The sequence below is a fragment of the Planococcus citri genome, chromosome 3, assembly GCF_950023065.1.
Source record: "Planococcus citri chromosome 3, ihPlaCitr1.1, whole genome shotgun sequence".
NCBI classification, from domain to species: Eukaryota; Metazoa; Arthropoda; class Insecta; order Hemiptera; family Pseudococcidae; genus Planococcus; species Planococcus citri.
In genome coordinates, this window is record NC_088679.1 from 76,908,228 (window position 1) to 76,933,048 (window position 24,821).

Consider the following 24,821-nt stretch of genomic DNA (forward strand, 5'->3'; position numbering starts at 1 on the left):
ACTTTCAGCTTTCTTGGTCAATTTGGTAAAATTTGGACTTTTTCGCTCATTTTTGGCCTAAATTGGATTTTCAAAAATTCACCAAAAATCGAAAAACGCACTTTAGCGCTTGGAATTTTGACTGGTGATTAATTTTTGCATGATCTTTCGATCTACGTTTGTAAGGTTAGAAAAATTTCGAGCAAGTCCTATGTTGAAACCCAAAATCTGCGATTTCGGCTGACCTGTCAATCAAAATGTCCGCCATTTTGTAAGTAAGGCCAACTTTTTTTTAGGCAAGTTTGCTTTAAAATGTTCCTTGGGATGTCCCCTTGAAGAAAAAAGTTGTCCCGGAGGATCGGCGGGGGGGGGGTGCAATTACTCCTATTGTCATATGCCGAACTAATAGTTTCGTCACTAGAAATGGGGCCGAATGCTACATGGATATTGAAATTTATAGCTCCATTCCAAGACACTCGATTTTTATTTAGGAGGGAAACAGATTTCAGAATCGTAATCAGTGCCCTCGTCGTCAAAGACTCGTCCCTATTCGGCAATTTTCAAAATTTTGTAACAAAATGCCTACCTCTAGAGAGCTCAATTTTGGTTTCAGGATCAAACAGGTGTCAGCATCGGAATCGGCGACCTCGAAAACCTACACTTCGATACCCATATTACTTTTTTAGATTTTTTTGAATTTTTTTCAATTTGCCCCCTCCCTGTAGGAATTATTAATTCGAAAACACTCGAAAAAAATGTGAAGCTATTTTCTCTCAATTTCCAACCTTGTACACAGCGCCACCCTACCCTCTCTCAGAGTAACACGAATCCATCTCCTATACAGACCCAGACACAGTAATTCATTCATCTATTTCACTCCGGCCAACACCCTTTTCGATACGTTCAGTTTTCGCGCCAAAATACGCGAAAAACGTTTGTAAGCGATGAGTCATCACCTAGTGGTCGTAAGCGCCGAGTTATTCTACTACAAGTACATTTCTTGCTGGTGAAATGAAAACCGGCGCAACTTGTACCGAAAACCACGTCGATTAAACATTACGTACTCGCATACTATAGGTTCAAATTGGATGAAATGTACCATACCTGCTGTTGTACAAATATAGAACAGAACAGAACACAGGTAGGATAGGTATATCCATAGAGCAAACTATCTGATGCAAATCAGCCATTAAATTAACGCATATAATAACTAACCGTAACAGGTGGCTACGATCTTATACTGTATACTGTATACTCAATATTGCGCTAGGTTATGCATAGGAGAACATACCATCTATATTTGTCGCCCGAAGCTACTGCTGTAATGTCAAACACCTCTTGGCTCATCCAAAGTAATCACTTCGACGATGCTTCGATCGTGAAAGGGAAATCGCCACCCTCACCTAAGCACACAGCACACTCCAAGATCCTTTTCCGTCACTTCCTGTAAATTTTTTCTCAAAAATAGCTAAAATTTTTCCAAAATATGACGTAAAAACTCTCAAGCACATTGTACATCAATGACATCATAGCTCGAATTCCAAAACAATCTTGCATTCTTTTCGATATATTTACGATGACTTTCTTTCCTCGTAAGTACACCGTACAATAAATTCGAAGTATACCTACTACTCGTATAAGCTACACTTGCACACACGCGCACAAATCAACGCTAATTATCACTCCACACTCGAAGCCAGTACTTAAAATGTGTTGACTATTGAGAAAGCAACCAAATTGAAAATAAAAAAAAAAAGTGGTAACCAAATGAAAAACGATATACGAATTTGCGTGGGTCGTCGTCGCCTCGCCGTTTATCGAGAGAGAATCCCCCGATTTTACACTCTTACGTATACAGCAATACAGCTGAACATGGTGTGTCATCGCACCGTACACTCTTAATAATAAGTAGTTCCCTATAAAAACATAATCACATGTACAGCGTCGAGCAGATACTCACCGGCAACCAACCAACATTCAACATAACGCAACTTTGTAAATCGAAACCGGGTTGCAATTTTGCAAATCTTTAAACCAGTGATAATATCGATCGATATTCGTCGAAAGTGATTTGCTTTTTTTTTTCGTAACCCCGCAGGCTGATTGAATTTTTTTTTAAAATTATTTTTCGTCGAGTTACCTAGAGGGTGATTTAGTTACCGCGAACCGTTATTTATAGAATTTTTCGCGTCGACAATTTTTTTTCGTACTGTTTTACTCCTGAAACACGTGTTTTTTTCCTTACCGGTGGTGATTTGTTGTGTTATGATGCGCGTCCCGACGATGTCCAGACAACATTACGTAATAAACGTCTAGACTCTTTCGGGTTAATTACATATTATTTTGAACGTGTGGCCTGCTCGCAAAGGCTACCTCGACTTCAATTGTGTTACAATTATTTTGTTTTGTTTTAAATAATCGACGATAATATTTTGTGTTTCACTACCTATTGACCTGAAAACCAAAGCAATCATGGACGTAAGTGGTAAGTTTTTCAAAATGTGAAATTTATTTATGTAGGTATTTTTTTCGACGAAAATTGTCGTAATTTTTTCCTTATTTTGTAAGAAATATCGAGTGATGTGCCTTTTAACTTAATTTAAAAAATTCATTAACTTATTCTGGAAAATTTCTCGAGGTAATAATTTTTCATACTAAGAAAGTAGTTATTTTTAAGCAGTGAAAATAAATGTATTTGATTCCAAAAATGAAATCATAGACTTGTGATTTTTCAAAAATAATTTCAGTAAATTAATAAATTGTTCATAAAATTTGGAAAATGGTGGCGAGGGACAAGCATTTTTTTATCGAGACAAGTTTCAATCCATAGATGATAAATTAAGAGATTTTGGTTACTTCAACCCCCCTCCCTGATCAATTTTTCACATTTTAAAAAAAATCTCACCTTATAAATCGAGCCAGAATAAAGTGTAGGTGTTCAGAAAATTCAATTCAATTGATCATCTTTTAGAATTTTTCATTCACTTTTGAAATAATTAGAAAATTAGTTTCAAAAATGTTGAAAATATTTCAAAATTTGTTAAAAATGTTCAGCTTATGATGACATTTTCCCAAAAAATTCAGCTTTCAAAAAAATAATTCTTCTCGCCATTAAACAAAGCGTCTAACTAACTCAGGCCACCATTAAAAAAAAACTGACCTAGAGTACGATTTCCATCACGCCATTTTTTCACATAGGTATTATTGAAGTTTTGGAAAAAAAAAGGGAGAGGGGGGTTGGAACATTTTCTAGATTTCGTTCAAAAATTCCAACAAAAAAAATTGGAAAAAATTTTATTGGGAAAATTCTACAACCTTTATCTATGGAAAAAGTTGAAAATGAATAATATGGAAGATTTTCAAAAATTTTGAATCATGGATACATTTTTTGCTCAATTTCTCAGTGTTCAGAAAGTTCATTTGGAAGTTTGATAGGTTAATTTTAACAATTCCTTGATTTTATTCTCCAACTCGAGTTTTCAAAAGTCTAACGTAATGTCAGAAAGTCAACAGTCATTGATTCGAATATTTCAATTTTAGAGGAGTGGGAGGGGGAGAGCTGTAAAAATTTTTCGGATCAGAATATTCTTAGGTCAGGATTTTTTCAATTTTCAAGAGGAGCAGGAAGATCAAAACGTGGCTAAATAAATGAAAAAAAAGAACAAAATTTCAAAAATAGTAATAAATTATCAAGTTTTTGGAAATTTTGGCACCAAAGGTACGCAGGATAAAGGGAAGGATTTTTCCAAAATCAGAAAAGCTTTCAAGTTCACTTTTGAGGAGATCGTGAAATGTTTCGAAACATGACCCCCCCCCCCCCAAATATTAAAAAAATCAACGTATCTAACTAAATTTTTAATTTTTTGTACTTTTTTCTTCAAAATTTCGAGGCTAAAAAGGCTCCGAGCGATGGGGTCCAAAAACGATCAGATATTCGAATTAGAAGACTTTAAATAAACAAAAATCGACATACATTTAAGCAAATTTTTGGTGTTTTTTAATCAAAACTAGATAACCCGTTTTTCGCGCATACTGCGCTCCTCTTCTAGACGTGAATTGTTCATTTTGAAAATTTTGAAAGTATCTTTTTTCGCCTATAATTCCCAAAAAGTCTTGCTTTTTGCTAACATTGTTATTGTTGCTCTTTGCCGGAAATTGTGAAAGTTTATGGCTGTTTTAATAATTGACAGAAAAAAAAATTGTTTCAAAGCAAAAATTCCAATAATTCTTACTTTTTCATCAAAAATAACCCAAAGTGTAACCCGTACGGAAAAATACTATGCTTAACTATAGTATTTTTCCGTACGGGAAATTGTTCTCTAAAATATCCTGAAAAGCATCACTCTGTCATCGCTTTATCATTCATTAAAATAATGTCCTATTTTTCTACAAAAATTGAAAAAAAGTATCAGCTTTCTTATAACAATTGCCTGAAAAGTCATGGTTTCATTTAAAGTTGGCAAAAATTTCAAGTTTTAGGCAAAATTGCGAATTAGGCTACCTACTTATCACTTTTTTAGCAGAATTTGCTGAAAAATTCCAAAAATACTTGTTTTTTTTCCTACAGTTGAAATGAAACTAACACATCGGATTGGATCTAATACCACATAACTGAAAATTTCAAAGTTTCACTCAACTTTGACCTGGAACTTTTTTAAGCTTTCTTCAAAACTGCGAATGTGTCAAAATGTATTTTATGGCAAGCTTTTTCTAAGCAGACTATGAGTACTCTAAATATTGGTTCGGTACTGGAGAATACTTCAATAAAATACTTACTTAACACAATTTTAGAAATATTCCAAGATTTCCGAGTCAAAAATGCAATTAGGAATTTCCTTAAAACGTGATTCTAATTTTGTCAAGGACTCACAAAAAAAATTCAACCCCTCAGTTGAAAAATCTAAACTCCTACGTATAACAGTAGAGATTTTCCCAAATAGTCCGAAACTTGCATAAGTTGATGAAAAAGTGAAATGCTAGATATAACCACTCCAGAACTCAAAAAAATGAAACCATGGTTCCAGGATTAATTTTGATACCCAATGTGCTAAAAATAGCACTTTTTCATGTGTACATCAACACCGTTGTTTTTCTGTTTTGAGCTATTTAAAAACTTTTTAAAGCTCCCTTCAGAAACTTTTCAACTTTTGATAAAAACCATCACAACTAAAGTTTAAAAGCTATTTTCAAATTAAAATATTATTGAGTAGTAGAGAATACTGATTGTATGAAGCTTTTTCATGTTTTTTAAGCTTTAGGATTTCATTTAGGCTTTCTTCAAAACTGCGAATGTGTCAAAATGTATTTTATGGCAAGCTTTTTCTAAGTAGACTATGAGTACTCTAAATTGGTTCGGTACAGGAGAATACTAATTTTTTATGTCATATCTGAAGCTTTCTAAAAAATTTTCAGCTTTAAGCTTTCTTCAAAATTTCACGAATATGGTCAAAAAGTATTTTTTGGCAAGCTCGATATAGGTAGACTATACATACTTTAAAATATTCATTGGGCACTGGAGTATTCTAATTTTTACATCATATCTGAAGCTTTTTGGACTTTTTTCAGCTTTAAGCTTCCTTCAGAATTTTGTGAATATGGTCAAAAAGTATTTTTTGGGGAGCTCTTTTTAGGGAGACTATACATACTTAAAATATTCATTGGACACTGGAGAATTTTAATTGTTCTTATGAAGTATGACGCTTTTTGAACTTTTTAAAGCTTTAAGCTCCTCCATGACTCACCCCACAACCTCACCGAAAAAATAACTCCAGATTCGAACTCTACGACCTCGAAAACATATCAATCGACATATCACACAATAATATAAGAAACATTTGACATTTGAGCTTTTTTGAACTTTAAGCTTTTTTCAAAACTTTACGAATATGGTCAAAAAGTATTTTTGGCAAGCACATTCTAGGTTGACCATACATACATTAAAATAGTTATTGGGTACTGAAAAATTCTAATTGTTTATGTCATGTATAACGTTTTTTGAACTTTTTCGAGCTTTGAACTTTTTCCAAAATTCTACAAATATGGTCAAAAAACATTTTTTGGCAAGCTCTTTCTAGGTACACTATACGTACTTGCGCGTATACATCGACACAGTCAATAATACTGCCTTGAACTTTTTGAGCTTTTTGAAGCTTTTCAAAGCTTTAATCAGAACTTTCCAAAGTTTTTATACCACAACCCCACCAAAAAACTGACTCCAGATTCGAACTCTACGACCTCGAAAACATATCAATTGACATATTACACAATATAATATAAGGAAAATTTGACATTTGAGCTTTTTTGAGCTTTAAGCTTTTTTCAAAACTTTACGAATATGGCCAAAAAGTAGTTTTTGGCAAGCACTTTCTGGGTGGACCTCTTACGTAATTTAAAATGTTTATGGGGTATTGAAGAATTCTAATTGTTTACGTCATGTACAAAGCTTTTTCAACTTTTTCGAGCTTTAAGCTTTTTATAAAACTTAACAAATATGGTCAAAAAGTATTTTTTGGCAAGCTCTTTCTAGGTGGACCATACGTACTTTCGCGTATACATCGTCATGCTTGTTTATACTGTATCAATTTTTGAGCTTTTTGAATCTTTTGAAAGCTTTTTTCAAAACTTTTTGAACTTTTGACTAAAACCTGCACATCTACGGGTCAAAAGCTTTTTTTTTGAGACATCGTCGAACAAAATCGGTTCGGCGGTTCTTCCAAACGAACGATCACAAAAAAAACACCTTGCTATTAATATATAGATATTGAGCTTTTTTTGAGTTTTAAAGCACAAATTTTTTGTGAACTTTTTTCTTCAACATTTGACTTTTTTAGATGCTCTTTCAAGGTATAATATATGTACTACTGTGAATACGTGACATATGCTACATATAGGCTAAAATCAATTATTGAGCTTTTTTGAGCTTTATGGCACAACTTTTTTGTAAACTTTTTTTTTGACATTGGACTTCTGTCGATGCTCTTTCAAGGTATAATATACATATTTCTCTATATATGTGGAATGTACTACGTATAGGCTAAAATCAATTATTGAGCTTTTTTGAGCTTTAAGGCACAACTTTTTTGTGAACTTTTTTCTTCAACATTTGACTTTTTTAGATGCTCTTTCAAGGTATAACATACGTACTACTCTGTATACGTCGAATGCGCTACGTATGGACAAAAATCAATTATTGAGCTTTTTTGAGCATTACGGCGCAACTTTTTGAAGTTTTGATTAAAACCTGCACATCTACGTGTTAGAAGCTTTTTTTTGAGACTTCGTCGATCAAAATATAATATACATATTTCTCTATACATGTCGAATGCACTACATATAGGCTAAAATCAATTATTGAGCTTTTTTGAGCTTTATGGCGCAACTTTTTTATGAACTTTTTTCTTCGACATTTGACTTCTTTTGATGCTCTTTCAAGGTATAATATACGTACTTCTCTGTATACTTCAAGTTGGCTACATATAGACAAAAATCAATTATTGAGCTTTTTTGAGCTTTAAGGCACAACTTTTTTGTGAACTTTTTTCTTCAACATTTGACTTTTTTAGATGCTCTTTCAAGGTATAATATACGTACTACTGTGTATACGTCGAATGCGCTACGTATGGACAAAAATCAATTATTGAGCTTTTTTGAGCTTTACGGCGCAACTTTTTGAACTTTTGATTAAAACCTGCACATCTACGGGTCAAAAGCTTTTTTTTGAGACTTCGTCGATCAAAATCGGTTCAGCCGTTCCTGAGATCTCGCTGTCACAAGAATCTGGTCATAATTTTAATATATAGATTAGGGGATTGGGTGGTGACGTTGAAGGATTGAATACAAAAAATGAGCGAATATTCGAGTTCAGCACCCTCGAAAATGTCACATACAATGCATCATACAAAAATTGATTTTTTTTTGAATTTTCGCCACGTTTTGGGGCATTAATTAGAGAGGGAGAGGGGAGAAGAGGGAAGGGAGTCACAGAAGTCAAATAAAAAAGAAAAAAGTAAATATTGGAGCTCAGCACCTTCGACAATGCACCACACGTCATTTGAAAATTTTCTGGACTTTTTTTTCTATGTTTGATGAGTGGGGGAGGGGGAGGGGTCCGAATAGATCGAATCGAAAAAATGAGTAAATATTCGAACTCAGCGCCTTTGAATTAGTAGCAATCGATACGTCACTCGACCATGAAATTTTTTTGAGAATTTGACCAAAATTGTTGACTTTTGTTCCCCCAGGGGACATGTTGAGATTCCACTTCTAAAATTATTGGTTGGATAAAAATAGAATGAAAGTGTCCACAGTGCGATTTTTTGAATTTTTCAAACAATGACCAACAGTTTTTGCGAGTACAATGTTGACCTTTCACACTAACAGTTCAAATTTGAGCTTTTCAATTTCAATCACTGGTTTTCAATCTTCGATATATTATTCTTTGTTAAATACAGTAAACAATTAATTTTCTACGAGTTTAACCAGTCTACCAATGAGTGAAAATTTCGAGCCATCTCCTTACTACCAGATCTCGTCCTTGAACGATTAGGACAGTTTCAAATTCAAAATGAAACGTTCAAAAAATTAAAACAACACCCCCTCCCCCATTTATCTATTTTGGAGGGAAAATTTTAAAATTAATTCAACAAAATTACGATAACTTATGGTAAAAAGATGGACACGAGGAAATTTTCAGTTAGTAACGAACGACTAATGAGAAATTTTTGCAGATATGATTTTTGAGCTCTAAAAAAAATCGTTCAATATAGTGCTTCAAAAACAAAACTGTTCGGGGCAAAACCAAAATTTTTGGAGGATGAAAAAATTGAAAAAAAACAGTAAATTTTTTACGACTATGTAATTTCAAATTTCGTTTTCCTCAATTTTTCGTAATAAAACTTTCGGTAGGTATTTCCTGAAAATACACGTTTTCGAAAAAAAATTACGATCATACGAAAAAAAATTGAAGAGCATTAAATTCTCCATCACGTCGATAGAATGTGATTAAATCGTTCCCATGTGGCTTTATTTTTGACAGATTTCGGGTGACAAATCAGAACGTTCGAACTTTATTGAACTTGCGACCTTTTAAATAGGCTATTTTGTACTTCTTCCCCTACCTATTAATGAGTACTTGCACCAAAACTGTTCCATTGTGTGGCAAATTTTCTCACAAATTTTCCTCATTCAACGTGAATAGGTCATTTTCACAAAAATAAAAATAAATCGATTCGAATTAATTTTAGACTCAAAAGGTATACCTATCCTACACATCAATCAACGATCTTTATTCCTCGAGACAACTCTCGTACTTCAAAAATGATTTTGAAAAATCAAAAAAAAAACCACGTGACCATTCCTTTCAAATAGAAACGAACAAATCGAACATATGCTTGAAAATGTAAATCGACGTTTTACTCGTACATTCAGTTTCATTTCGTGTGAAATATTGACTGAAAAATTTCCAAACCGGATTTTCGTTCATCTATCACTTCCAATGGCTTTATCAAAGCGCCTCAAAATTAACCTGTTAATACGAGATAATACCTAACATAAGTACAATAGTACATATGATAGATAATCCAAATCCAACCAAGAAAAGACTCAATTAGTATACACGTAAATCTACTCATATCTATCTCGTAATACATCTCGTATACAGATTAACGCAAAAGATAACCACCACCAAGCACGAAATTCAAAAGCCTCATTCAAAAGCTCGAAAACGTGAATCGACCACCTTCATTATCACATTTACATTCATTTCTTCTCACCACAACGCGTTTAAACTGGTTCATACATATAAACCATTCTCTCAAACGCTGCCTAATCTCAATATAACAAATCTGTACAAAAATCATTTCCATCATTTCGTATAATAATAGGATCCTCTTATATGGTAAGTATGCAACGAGCATGAGCTGATTTCAGGGCAAAACCCATCAGTAATCTGGTCGTGAATCTAAATCTAAACACAGCAATCACAATTTCACATACCATATGTCTATGTAGGTACTTTTGCAGTCATCGTATACGTGAAGTCAGATTTACGAAAATAAAAATCCCATTCATCACTGATTACGATTAAAAAACGAGGGGCAATATTGTCATCAATTTTCCCATAATAATCAACGATAGTACGAGCTGCTTTTTTTTTTTGCTGCAAAATGCACATGCAAGAAAAAAAAATTATCATTTACATCGTAATTTTGATTTCGGTGATAAAAAATTATCGTTAATTGAAGCTTAGGTACATACAACAATATCCTATCACCACTACAACATACAGGACATACTTTACGTACATACTAACACGTCGACCTTGGGTTTTCCTCGTACTTTTACACGCCTCGATGTACTTAGAGTTAGTAGGTGTATCGACGATTCGCGTATCCTATACGGATATATCCTCATCCTCGTCCTGAAAATGTGGATCGGTGGACGTAGCTTTAGTCGTCAGTCGTTAGTCGTCGTCGGCTGAGTTACTCATTTCAGTGATTTTCTCCTCTCTTTCGTCGTCGTCGTCGTGTTCGTGTATCTAATTTTCAAATTAGTGTACTCGTAATTACTCCTTTTAGACATATACAATGTGTTTCGGCGAATACAGCGAATACGAAAATATCGACGATGGATGGGATGGCGGAGACGGCGACGCACGAATAATACAGCCGCAGCCGCGAGTATGCGTCATGTAAAGTGTAAAGCGTCGACCGCATCGGGCTCATAGCACAGCCAGATACTCGTATTCGCGTTCGATTCATTTTGGGCGGCCGACAACGACGACGACGACAGTAGAGGTAGAATTAGTCATACTCGGTTAATGAGAATAAAAAAATTTACGATAACAATACGGTCTACTTGCATATACACGCGAATACGAGTCGAGTACACGCCGAAAAAATGCGTTTATAATGTATCGATTATAAGCGAGAATATAAGAAAACATAAAACAATTACATACAATACAAATAATAATGTACTCGTATGTACTGTTTGTCTTTTTAGTGAAACGATTAGGTGTATAAGGATACGAATGAACTTTACACGTTGTACGACATGTACGTACACATGTACTTAATTTCGAGTACAAGATATGTTATGCAATGTACGTACATATGTACATGGAGAGTTCACCTCAATTTTTTTATATTTTGCTACAACGAATAGAATAATTTTCCCATATCCGGAAATATCACTTACATTACCGTATTTTCCGGCTTAGAAATACCTAAAAATAATACCTTATCTCGTCCTCTCGGTCGTGAGTGATCAATTAACTATGTGTACACATATGTAAATAAAAACGTCGAAATGATATTAATTATACACGAGACCCCTGCTCCGTGTATACGTAATTAATTAAAGCGACTTCCCATGATAACGAATGCTGAGGGGGCGAGTGGTCCACGTCAACCTAAGTACGTTGGTGAGTAAGTCTACTCTGCGCGTCAAAATCGAAAAAGTGTGGACTTTTTTAGTGGCAGAAAATCTGCGTGGGATTTTGATGCTATCTACGAGGTCTGGGTTGCGAAAGCGAATTTTTGGGATTTCAACGAAGTAAAGGTCCTTCCAGAAAAAAACCATTTTGAATGAATCACTTATAAAAAAAAATTGCTATTTTCATATTCAGCGAAAAATCTCATCTTAATCTCGTTCAATAATAGGTCGAAAGGGCAGGTATGGTTCATTAAGATCGCGAAAATTCTCAAAAAAAATTCCATGCCATTTTTGGGGTAAAAAATTTTGGTTTTGGGGCCAATATAAAAATCATAGTCATTTTCGAGTTCAGCGCAAAATTCTAACCTATTTCAATAGGTCACAAGAATACTTTCCGTCCATATTAGGACAGTGCTAGTTTCAGGGAGGGGGGATGGGAGTTTTCTATTTTAAAAAAAAATTAGCTTCCTAGGTACAATTGGGGCTGAATGAGAGCCTGCTGAACTTTTTTTGCTTGTAGCTTTATACTATAGATGTCCTGCTTCTTTTAAAATTGTAAAAAAAAAATTGGAAATTTTTCAAAAATTTTCGTTCTTTTTTTATTTGGGCACGTCCCACTTCATTTTTTCATATTTTTTGTGGGAACGGTATTTTTTTTCATCTCAAAGCCTTCATTAATAGGTAATTTCGTACGCTACTCGAAATATGTACTTACTACCTTCCAGACATATTCCAGTCGCTGAAATCTCTCTGTTCTAAAAAATAAATGAATAAGTGACATCTGCCTCCGTCCCAGGAAACTTGATTCCCCCCCCTCCCTCGTGCTCAAAAATGAGATGAGAAAACTATGTACTTGGTTGGGACCCAATTATCCCACTCCAAGGAAAAATCCTGGCACCTACACTGGATTAGGGAAATACGCCAAAAAAAAATCCATTACTGAAACAAGAAATTTCAGCTGTGGAGCCAATCTCGCCTATTTTCAAATTCAGTGCTAAATTTTAAGCCATTTTAATACGTCGAAAATGTCGTAAGAATAGTTTTGTCAAGATCGTGGAAATTCGCGAAAAAAATTCATATTTTTGAAGCTGCAGAAAATTTCAACTTTCGAACTAAAAGAAAAATCATCGCTGCTTTTGAATTCGGCGCAAACTTGTAATTCATTTCGAAAGGTCATAAGAATAATTTTTGTTCAGATTGAGGAAATTAATTGCGTCTCAAGGGGAAGGGGGAGGGTTCAATTTACAAAATTTTTGACAAGGGTATGAAAGTTTAAGATCGCTAAATTCTATTTTTTCTCGCCAGATTTTTTCTGTGATTTTGAATTAGGTACAAATTGGAAATAGGTGACCTCGAAAACCCAAATTTCCAACCCATGTAACAATTTTTGAAATATTCAAAATTGAACTACTCTTTCGATAGTGTTTAATTTTGGGTCAGTGTAGCCTAAGAAAATTAGCTGAAAAAAGGGGGTCCTAGGGAAACGCTAGAGGGCAAGCTGAATTTTGGTATACTGCAGGCCTATTTTTATACCCTAAACACGAATCCTTGGTGTCCCCACTTGTCCCTAGTGAGCTGATTTTGCCCCCCCCCCCAATGAGGTTTTTCACCCCTACCACCCGAAATTGTCCTAGCCCAAAAAACGGGTCTATAAAAGTTGTTCTAAATCAAATTTCCTATCAGATGAGCTATGAACCAACTTCGTCCTCCTAAGGGGGGTGGAGCTGGACTCAATCAAATATAGGAGGTTTTTGAATCTGAGCCATGATTTTGGGGGAAAAATCACTTGGGACAGGTGGGAACTCCACGGATTCGTATTCAGGGTACAAAAATAGGCCAGTATACTAAAATTCAGATCCCCCCCCGCATTTTCCTATTCGCTAATTTTTTGAAATTGACCGAAGGTCTACCCTCCTTAAGGGGACGAAGTTGGTTCATAGCTCATCTGATGGGAAATTTGATTTAGAACAACTTTTATAAACCCCATTTTTGGGCTAGGACCACAATTTCGGGAGGTAGGGGTGAAAAACCTCTAAAAAATCTCATTTGGGGGGCTAAAATCCACATTAGGGGGAAAAATCACTTGGGACAGGTGCGGACTCCACGGATTCGTGTTCAGGGTACAAAAATAGGCCAGTATACCAAAATTCAGATTTCACCCCCGCATTTTCCTATTCAACGCAAATTTTCTTTAAATTGACTGAAGGTCCACCCTCCCTTTGAGGGACGAAGTTGATTCATAGCTCATCTGATGGGAAATTTGATTTAGAACAACTTTTATAGACCCCCTTTTTCGGGCTAGGACCACAATTTCGGGAAGTAAATGCGGAAAACCTCATTTGGGAGGCTAAAATCCACAATTGGGGGAAAGCTCACTAGGTACAGGTGGGGACACCAAGGATTCGTGTTTAGGGTATAAAAATAGGCCAGTATACCAAAATTCAACTTGCCCTCTAGCGTTTCCCTATTCAATGCTAATTTTCTTAGGCTAGTGGTAAAATAGAGTGAAAAAATCTAAATCGACGAATCTGAAAATTATTACCATTATCAGGTCAAAATTTTGGAAATTTTGGAAAACATAAATGTTAATTTTGTTTTCTTAAATGCGTCATTTTTAAAAAATGAAATACGTTGAAAAAATACGCTAAAATGTTTTGATTTTTGCTTCTACCCCCTCTTTTCCACATCCTCATTTAAGATTCGCTTTTCAAATGATGCAAGCGAAGTTGAACACAACCTCTTGAATTTGAATAATTTTGACAAAATTTAACGAAAATTCAAGTTTCCCAAAATCTGAAAAATTTTCGAAATAGCACATATAACATGAAGGTTTGAAACTTTTCTGGTATCTCAAAAGTCAAATGACAAAAAAAAATTGAACCAGTTGAAGCTAAATCGAAAGATCATGTAAAATATAACACCTGTGACCTAGTGAATTTTTCAAAATTTTGGCAAAAAAATGGTAAAAAGTCAAAATTTAACCGAATTAATCACATGAATTTTGGTCACATGGGTCACTTGGGTGACCCGAAAGAAAGGGGGTTCAAGAGTTCCCGAAATCATGCAAATTCTGAATTCAATTTTTTTAGTAAAAATTATTCGACATGGAAAAAATTGACAAATTTGGTTTAAATTCATATCTAAGGTGCAGTTGCGGGAAGGGGGGAGGGGGGTCTTTCAGATATATCGAGAGAAAAAAAATTTTCGGACATAATTGACCAATTTAGACAGGAAAAATCGGAGAAATGGCAGTTTTTTTTTACATTTTTCAAGGTTTTCTGCCTATAATAAGAAATTCTGAGAAAAAGCATCTTGCGCATGTGCAATGTGCATATAGGTGAGATATACATGTATTTTTTTCATAATTCCGCCTCTCAAAGAAAGTGACCAAAAGTCCCGTTTAAAAGAGAAAAATGCGCGTTTCGCTCAGAAGATACCCTCGAAAAAAATTCAAAAAAATTTCCATAAATAGCCCTTAGTAGTGTCTAACATCCCTGCAAGTTTGAAAGAAATCGGATAAAAACTACCAAAGTTGGAAATTTTCAACTGAAACTGCAATTTCACTCCATTTGAAAGGATAGGCAACACGTTCAGCACACGGTTTATCAGCACGATGAATTCTGATACAGGCAATTAAAATGATAGCGGCACTTGATTACTCATAGCAATTCGCGAAAATACATAGACCAGTCAGCTCTGAGCTCAATCACAATTACTTTGATGGCCACTTCATGTCAACCTTCTCACGATCTTCTTGCGAGTATTTTTAATCAAAACTTAGTCCAAAAATAGAATGAAAAAAAAAATGTAATTTAAAAAAATGCAAGTGGAAGTTGAATTAGACAAAGTTAAATCATAACCAATGCGTAAATCAAACCAAAAATACGTAATAAATATAACTATTTTTCCCGCTTTCATCTCGCTCCCATCATATTTTCACTGCTTCTAAATTCACACTACGACAATTAAAATTTATATAGATCAATAATCCATCCTAAAATTTTTCGTAGACTAACCCATCTGTTCTTTCAATTTCAGGATACACACTCCAATATTCAATTATACTGCTGTTGATCAGCATTTCAACGGTATACGCAGCTTGCACATGCCGCGAGGCAGGCCTGCAAGTACCTATGTGGGAAGCCCCTTGTGGAATGAAAATCGACAGCGACGCTTTCGACGACAATCATCAGATGGATGCGAAGATTAAACGTTCGATGATCATGAAATCGTTGAAAGAGGTCAAGCAAAATTTGAAACTCTGCTTGTACTTTTATCAACGTCAAAACTACACTATAAAGACTCACAACATGGTAAGTGTGAAATTTGACTACCTACAATGTATATTCCTGACTTTCTCATCCCAAATAACGTAATTTTACATATAAAGGCAAAAAAAATATCGGAGGATTTTGACTAAATTAAAAATGGGGACCTGAATTTTGAGTTGAAAGTAACTTGGAAAAATTTTCAGCTTCAAAAGATGCCTTTAGAGCCCATAGAGGGACATGGATTCTCAAAGAGAGGGAATTTTTGGAAAAAAATCGTACTTTTTTCGCTCTGTTTTGGGAAAAATGGTCCAAAAAAGTCATATTTGAAATTCTACGTCAACCTCTGTCATTACCACCAAATCAAGGCCACTTTATAGAGTTCTACTGAACGGTTGAAAATTTGCAAATCGCTAATTTTGAGGTAAATTGATATTTTGAAAATTTTTTCCTATCTCTTCTCAAATATTTCACATTAATTATATAGGGTAAGTACCTAGTCTGAAATTTTTGAACTGAACAAATCTAGATCGGAAGAATATGCAAAACTTCATTACCAGCCAAAATTTCAACTGCTAAAGTGCATTTTTCAATTTTTGGTGCATTTTTGAAAATCAAATTTACGTCAAAAATGAGAAAAAAAAGGTCAAAATTTTACCAAATTGGTCTAGAAAGCTGAAATTTGGGATATACCCAATTTTCGACCTATCAAATCGATTGGAAACGGTTTCAAACCATTTTGAGCAGTTCTGGAGCCTTCCAACAGATAGATTTTTGAAACTCGAAATTTCCACGAAATTCTGAATTTTTTGAAATTCTCAAATACGTACTAATTTGATAATCTTTACTCGACAGAAGCTACCAAAGATATTCTCCAACGGTTGGTTACCAACGAGTCAAGAAGTTCGCGACATCAGCGTCTCCAGCGTTGAAACTATACCAAACATCGAGCAAATTTTGTACACCATGTTACAAAAATACGCCATGATGTTTACGGAAATGTTAACCGATGACGAGGATATCCCGAAGCAAAAATTCGCCAAAAGAGTTCTCGCAGATTTGAAATCGGTAAGTAAGCTACAAACCATTTTACCTGTTAGTCCGGCATATGACAATAGGAGTAATTGCACCCCCCCCCCCACCGATCCTCCGGGACAACTTTTTTCTTAAAGGGGACATCCTAAGGAACATTTTAAAGCAAACTTGCCAAAAAAAAAGTTGGCCTCACTTACAAATGGCGGCCATTTTGATTGACAGGTCAGCCGAAATCGCAGATTTTGCGTTTTAACATAGGACTTGCACGAACTTTTTCAAACTTTACAAAGGTAGATCGAAAGATCATGCAAAAATTTATCACCTGTCAAAATTTCAAGTGCTAAAGTGCGTTTTTCGATTTTTGGTGAATTTTTGAAGATCGAATTTAGGCCAAAAATGAGGGAAAAAATCAAAATTTTACCAAATTGACCAAGAAAGCTGAAATTTGAGATATACCCTGTTTTCGACATGCCAAATCGATTGGTAACGGTTTCAACCCGTTTTGAGCAGTTCTGGAGCCTCCAGAAGATTTTTGAAACTCGAAATTCCCACAAAATTCCATCAAATTGGAGTTATAAAGCTGAAATTTATTCTAAAAACTAAATTTAATACGCTGCGAAGTACTGCAGGTGAATTTCAAGTCGTTTTTGAGCCTCCAGCGACTTTTTGAAAATTCCTGAAGCCTCCAGCAGATTTTTGAAACTTTGAATTTTTACAAAATTTCATCAAATGGAGATGGAAAGCTGAAATTTACTCTACCTACACTCCAATTTTAACACCCTCTGAAGACGACTTCAGGTGGGCACAAGTAATTTTAGGGCCTCCAGCGACTTTTTTTTGAAAAACTACTGGAGCCTCCAGTAGATTTTCGAAACTTTAAATTTTTACAAAATTTCATCTAATGGAGATGGAAATCTGAAATTTACTCTACACTCCAATTTTAACACCCTCTGAAGACGATTTCAGGTGGGTTCAAGTCATTTTAGGGCCTCCACAGGGTGTCTACCAAAATTTAATTTTCAAAAATAGCGACTTTTCGCGACTTTTAGCGACTTTTTTTCAGTTAAAAGTACCTCCCCCCCAAAAAAAAATTTCCAACGAAAAAAATGTTTTTTTTACCAATCGCCATCAACTAAAAATAAGAAAAGTTTTTAAAATTTGAAGTTTGGACAATTTATAGCGACTTTTTGGTATTTTTGGCGAAAATCGCGACCTTTTCGCGACTTTAGCGCCCTATTTTCAAAATCGCGACTTTTCGCGACTTTTAACGCTATAGCGACCTGGTAGACACCCTGCTCCAGCGACTTTTTTGAAAATTACTGGAGCCTCCAGTAGATTTTTGAAACTTGAAATTTCCCCAACATTAATTTATGAAATGGAGTTGGCAAGCTGAAATTTACTTCGCAGACTCCATGGTGGTTTCAAATGGTTTTGAAGCTTCCAGCTACTTTTAGGAAATTTTAATTTTCCAAAAAAACGTCATACAACCTTTCAAAAAGTTGCTGGAGGCTCCAAAACGACTTGAGATTCACCAGCTGTCAACTTCGTAGCGTATTGAAATTAGTTTGCAGAATGAATTTCGACTCTCCATCTTGGTTTGATGAAATTTTTGGGAAATTTAAAGTTTCAAAAATCTACTGGAGGCTTCAGTAATTTTCAAAAAAGTCGCTGGAGGCTCTAAAATGACTTGAATCCACCTGAAGTTGTCTTCAGAGGGTGTTAAAATTGGAGTGTAGAGTAAATTTCAGCTTTCCATCTCCATTTGATGAAATTTTGTAAAAATTCAAAGTTTCAAAAATCTGCTGGAGGCTTCAGGAATTTTCATAAAGTCGCTGGAGGCTCCAAAACGACTTGAAATTCACCTGCAGTACTTCGCAGCGTATTAAATTTAGTTTTTAGAATAAATTTCAGCTTTATAACTCCAATTTGATGGAATTTTGTGGGAATTTCGAGTTTCAAAAATCTTCTGGAGGCTCCAGAACTGCTCAAAACGGGTTGAAACCGTTACCAATCGATTTGGCATGTCGAAAACAGGGTATATCTCAAATTTCAGCTTTCTTGGTCAATTTGGTAAAATTTTGATTTTTTCCCTCATTTTTGGCCTAAATTCGATTTTCAAAAATTCACCAAAAATCGAAAAACGCACTTTAGTACTTGAAATTTTGACAGGTGATGAATTTTTGCATGATCTTTCGATATACCTTTGTAAAGTTTGAAAAAGTTCGTGCAAGTCCTATACATATGTTAAAACGCAAAATCTGCGATTTCGGCTGACCTGTCAATCAAAATGGCCGCCATTTTGTAAGTAAGGCCAACTTTTTTTTTGGAAACTTTGCTTTAAAATGTTCCTTAGGATGTCCCCTTTAAGAAAAAAGTTGTCCCGGAGGATCGGCGGGGGGGGGTGCAATTACTCCTATTGTCATATGCCGGACTATAATGATCGTCCAGATCGAATAAGTAAACTTTGCAATCTCGAATCGAACTAACCAATTGGTATTTTCCACAGCTACTCTGCGACGTGCAATCGAGTCTAATCTCGCTGGAAGTCAGACCATCCGGAGATCGACTCGAAATCCCGCAGCAATATTTATACAAAGGATCGGCGGAAAAAACAGCGAGACATTTGCGAGATATCGAGGTAATATCGAAATACGGTGATTTTCTAAAACAGTGGCTTCAATGGATCAGGAAAACTAGGCAACAATTCAGGAAAAATAAGAAGAAAAATCGTCAAAATTCGTAAAAGAATGAATTTTTTTTTCTGGTATATGATTTTATCGATGACGACGTCGACGACCGTCCCAACCACTGTCCAGTGTCCCCTTCCTTCTGTACATCTCCTCTAAATTTCCGAGCTAGCTACGCTTTCCCAAGTACATACGACTTATGTACTGTACTATTGTGATATTTCTAGACGACGAATTACACTAGAGGAGAGAGAAGAGAAAGAGGAAGAGTAACGAGTGCTTAAGTATACTACTTATACCTTAAAAATACGCAGTTCCTAGTGTTCTACATACACCTCCCATTACGCTTCTTCTTTCCATTGCAACGCACAGTTGCAAGATGTGTTGCCTAAGCCTAAGCCTCAAAAAACAATCACATTATTATTCGGCCACGACCTAGGTAGGTATTCTAATTCCTCGAATTTCTGGTCATATACGAATAAGGTTCCATGTTCCATCTGATTTTCCACTTGTTGTTTTTAATGTACTACGTATGTATTTTTTTACCGTTTAGTATTCCTTTTATGACTTAGTAGCTATATATTTTATTTTCGTTTATTGTTTGTTGTGTTGTTTATTTTTTTAAGTATTGTATTTAGATGTTGTACTTTGTATTTGGTCGTTCCAATTTTTTTTTTTTTCATTTTTTTGATGACTGCCTAGTTATTTAATTGTTTTTACTATTCATTTTTTTTTCATTTTTTTTAAATATTTCGTGGTAATTTATAAGTGTTGTGGTACTTTCTTTCCCATAAGGCAACTAGTGGTGATTATACTTATATTCTTAAGGAATAAGTTGAATGTTTGTGTGATTCGTCCTTTGAAAAAGCAATACCTAAGGTATCTATGGAAAAAATTTCTGAACGATTTCGTGGCGGTATTTTAATATTCAATTTCGACGTTTTCGTTTAATTTTAGAGTTTGAATTGAACAAAAAAATGTTTACCAGACGAATTTTCAAAATTATAGAAAAACCATTGATTTAAAAACTCAATGAAAAAACTAACCTCTCTCTCACCCCCCTCACCCCTTCTTCCTCTTCATTCCAGACACATCCAGAATACGTCTTTTTACACGTACTTCAACCTGCAAAATTCAGATTTCAATGCTCAGTTTTTGAAATTATAACAAATCAAAAATTGAAAAATAAAAATAAGAATTTCCTCATCATCTTCCTCTCACCCCCCCTCCCCCCCCCGAAAAACAGTCATCACTTTCTCCTACGGTGCGACATGTCGATTTCAGCTAATTTGAGGTCGCTGAGTTCAAATATCGATATATTTTTTTGATTCGACCCTTCAGTGCCTGGTGAGTCGACCATTTTTTTGAAAAAACGATTCACTGAAAAAATACTTAAAGTTTAAATCCAAGGACTAGATTAATATTCGAACTCGGTGACGCCGAATTAATGGGAATCGATGTCAAACCACGTATTCATTATCAGGGCTCGGATATTCTATCTCCATAAACTCTAAATATGTGTTTAAAAGTTCCCTAAAAATGCCAAAAATGCTGTAAAACGAAAAATATTCCCTAAAAATGCCAAAAACGCTCAAAAAAGTAAGAATATTCCCTAACGATATGGGTGTGTTTTACAGAAGAAATCATCTTCACAACAATTTTAATATGTACATATTGTAAAGTACAATATTAGGAATTTGCGAACAAAAAAATCCTTTAAAATTTGGTTTTGCGAAAATCTTTGTCTTCGCTTTCACCTTGATTTTCATGAGAAAATTTTGTGGGGAAAAATGGAAAATTGGCCAAATATAGGTACAGGAGGTACAAAAATTTGGAATTGGATACAATATTCTCGAAAAATGAGACAAATTCTCTAAAAACCTACCTGAAAAAAGTCCCTTAAGTGCCTAAATATGCTTTTTCATACTCTTATACGAGTAGGTAGAATATGCGAAAATATGCTGTAAAAAATTAGACTTACTTTACTGGAAATTTTATAAATCGTGGGGATAGTTGAAAAATTCCTTGAAAAAAATAAGAGAATATTCGATCTTGGTACCCCCGAAAAATTAACACACGACTCGTCACAGTTCGTTTTAGAATTTTTAATTTTAGGTCCGTTTTTCAAATTTTTTTTTTTTTTTGAAATTTGATGGAGCTTGGCAACAAATTGTGGCAATCGACTTCAACGAGGTGTAGGAAAAATTCCAATCTTTTAGATCAATGCTTAGCTTCGTCTCTCCCCGCAAAGAGCTCAAAGTTTGAAAAAATTTCAATTTTTTTCTTGATCCAGGTGATTTTTTTAATTCAAAAAAAAAATGAAAAATTTGAACTTTTGAGCTCTCAACGAAGAGGTTGAACATTGACCTAGAAATCCGAAATTTTTTCCACTTTTTTCAAAAAAATTCAAAAACGAAATTGAAAACCTTTCACTGAAATGATTTTTACAGACGTTTTCCAGTTTTCCAAGTCTTTTAAAATTTAACCACACCCAAAATGGACGGGGAGGGGGGGACAAATCTATTTAAATGTCATCAGAGAAGAATTTGGTTAATTAATGCACAAACTATTGTCTGATTCTCATGAAGCTAAGATCAGCGAAGGGGGTGAAATTCAAAAATTATCGTATGATAGGATTTCAAAAGCATTGATCTTGATTCTAAAATCCATTTGAACCAAAAATCGAAATCGAGCCTCTCTTTGGAGCCCGAAACGTCACAAAATGCAATCAGTTTTGAATATGTATAGGGTCACATTGTTTTAAGAATCAGAATCAGCGCATCTAAAAACACTTCATTTCGATACCCATATTGTATTTTTTGAATTTTCAGGCCCCGAGTCCTTCTCTGAGCCCTCAATTTTAGTTTAGGGGGTCAAACAGGGTTCATTATCGGAATAAGTGTCCTCAAAAATCTATAGTTCGATGTTCATAATACATTTTCAAATTTTTGGGCTTATATGTATTACGTACCTTCTTCTAGGGATACTTAGATTTTGCTTTTGTGGTCAATGGACTTTTAGAATCGGAACCAGGGTCTTCAAAAACCTATACTTTGATAAGCATATTACATTTAGTGAAATTTGAGGTCTCAAGCCCTTCTCTGAGTCACTCAGTTTTGGTTTCTGAGTCAAGAGTTGCTTTTTTTGACATTTTGAAGTTTTTTTTTCAATTTTTCCTCTCCTTATACTCGTACATTCAACCTAGCACTCAATGTGATGCTTCATTTGTTATTTTTTCTTGAAAATTGAACCTCTCAATGTCTTCCAACCACCCATTTTGAAGAGAAAAAGCGACGAAGGACTCTGAGTGTTGAAATCTAAATTAAACAGATATTAGAACTCAGCGACCACGAATTAATGAGGATCGACATGTCACATCACATTTTTGTAAAACATTTTTCAATTTTTTTTCAAAGTTGAACCGTTGGAAGAGCACTGAGGGGTCGTAACCGAAAAATGGGTAAATATTCGAACTCAGCACCCTCGAAAACCTAACAAACGACACGTCACTTGCAGTTTTCAAATTTTTCGATATTCATGGGCTGTGGGGGGAGGGGGGTGTTAGAGGGGTTGGATCGAAAAAACATACTGACATTATAACTTGGCGTCTTGAATTCAGTAACAATCGATATGCAACTTGACTTTTGAAATTTTTTTCAACTTTGATCAAAACTTAGGGTTTTGCGCCCCCCCCCCCCCCAAACTACGAAAGTCAATTTTAATTACTGATTTTGAATCTCCTACCTAATCTCTTCAAAACCAAGCAAATAAATTTGACCCTACTTTAACCAGTCTTGAGATATCAGCTTGCAAATTTGGGCAGTAGCGAATCTCCTATCTAATCTTTTCAAAACCAAGCAAATAAATTTGACCCTAGTTTAACCAGTATTGAAATATGAACTTGCACATTTTTGGCAGTAGCTTAAACTCAGAAATATTCGAAATTTCCACCCCTTTCCTACCCACAGCTCGATTTTTCAAAAAACAGATACTGAGAACATATCCATTTTTTACTCTTTTTTTTTCTCTCAAATTTTAAAAGCTTTTTCGTGTTTTTTTTTCCAAAACGAGTAGGTAAACAAATATTCAAACATACTGCCACGAATGATACCTAATTCATTTCCATTCAGTACCTTTATAATTATTATAAACCAATACTAATTATAATATTTTCCAAAATAATCCCATTATGCCGGTGATTTAATAAAGATAATGTTCCAAAATACCCGAGATTAAAGGTAATAATCGATTTTTATGTGATTAATAATTCCGTATGCGAAAATTTCACAATTTTTATTAAGTTATTATGCTATACGACGCTTATAGGTAGTATAAGAGTACGTATTAATTACCGTTAAAGCATCGCATTCGCATAACAATCATCAAGAGTGTATGTTATAATAATTAATAATAAAAAACACGTCGTTAAAAAATTAAAATCGCCATAATCTTACATAATGTATTAACTTTATAGCGAATTTATTTCGTAATTCGTCGTAACTTTCACGCCTTTTAGGAGTATTATTACTTTTTTCGTGTACCATTATTTTTTACTTTTTTTTAAAACAAAATTTTCTATGAATTTTTCAAATACGATGCTTCGAGGTAAGATGATTTGGTTTAGGTATTTTTAAATGTACCTAGACCTACATACGTCTATATTAGCCCAGTTTAATATTGACCAACAACTTACAAAAAAAGCTCATATTACTGGGCTGCATTGAGAGTTGAGACAATGAGCATTTTTATAAATTCAAATTGTGATCTCGTAATGTAATAATTTTATATTTCTTTTTTGTATACCTCTACCTATTAAGATTAAGATTTTGTTTCTTTATTTTTTTTTTTTTGAATAAATTATGCAGATGAAATCGTATTGTTTGTTTTGATTGAAAAGAAAAGTATAATCGATCGATACAGGAAGAGTGTGACATATCACAATCACACCTACATATCAAAAAACACATAAAACAGATTAATACACCTTCGCTATCTCCTAAATTTATAACGATCATAGCAATTAAAGCAAGATCATTATAATTTATATAGACCGCAGTGTGTAAAAAATTAACAAAATTTCCATCAAAGAGCCTATTAACGTAGGCAATTACTTCTATGAAATGAGAGCAAAACAATTCAAAATGCAAAGTTGCAGAATACTTACCTATACTCTTACTACTTCGTATAGATTAGGTACTGAAGATTTTTCAAAGTTAATTTCTAATTCATAAACGGTTACGACAAATGACTCTAGATGGAAAAGAGAAACGGCCCGTAGAATGAGTAATTAAATGATAGCTCGAATATAACGTTCGTTCGGTAACACTATCAACGGTTAATTTTCAATACCCGCAGGACAAGGTGGAACTTGGAAGTGAGCTAAAATATACGAAACTTATGAAAGGTACATAATGTAAAT

At 34.5% G+C, this 24,821-nt stretch overlaps 1 protein-coding gene across 1 annotated transcript; it reads left to right on the forward strand.

The window, feature by feature from the left end:
* The first annotated feature begins 1,940 nt into the window (after positions 1-1,940).
* Positions 1,941-24,457, forward strand: LOC135839373 (uncharacterized). Its single transcript, XM_065355368.1, has 4 exons — positions 1,941-2,464; positions 15,451-15,725; positions 16,536-16,748; positions 19,222-24,457. The coding sequence occupies exons 1-4, from the start codon at positions 2,452-2,454 to the stop codon at positions 19,456-19,458; spliced, it is 738 nt and encodes a 245-aa protein (XP_065211440.1). The 5' UTR covers positions 1,941-2,451; the 3' UTR covers positions 19,459-24,457.
* Positions 24,458-24,821: the final 364 nt, after the last annotated feature.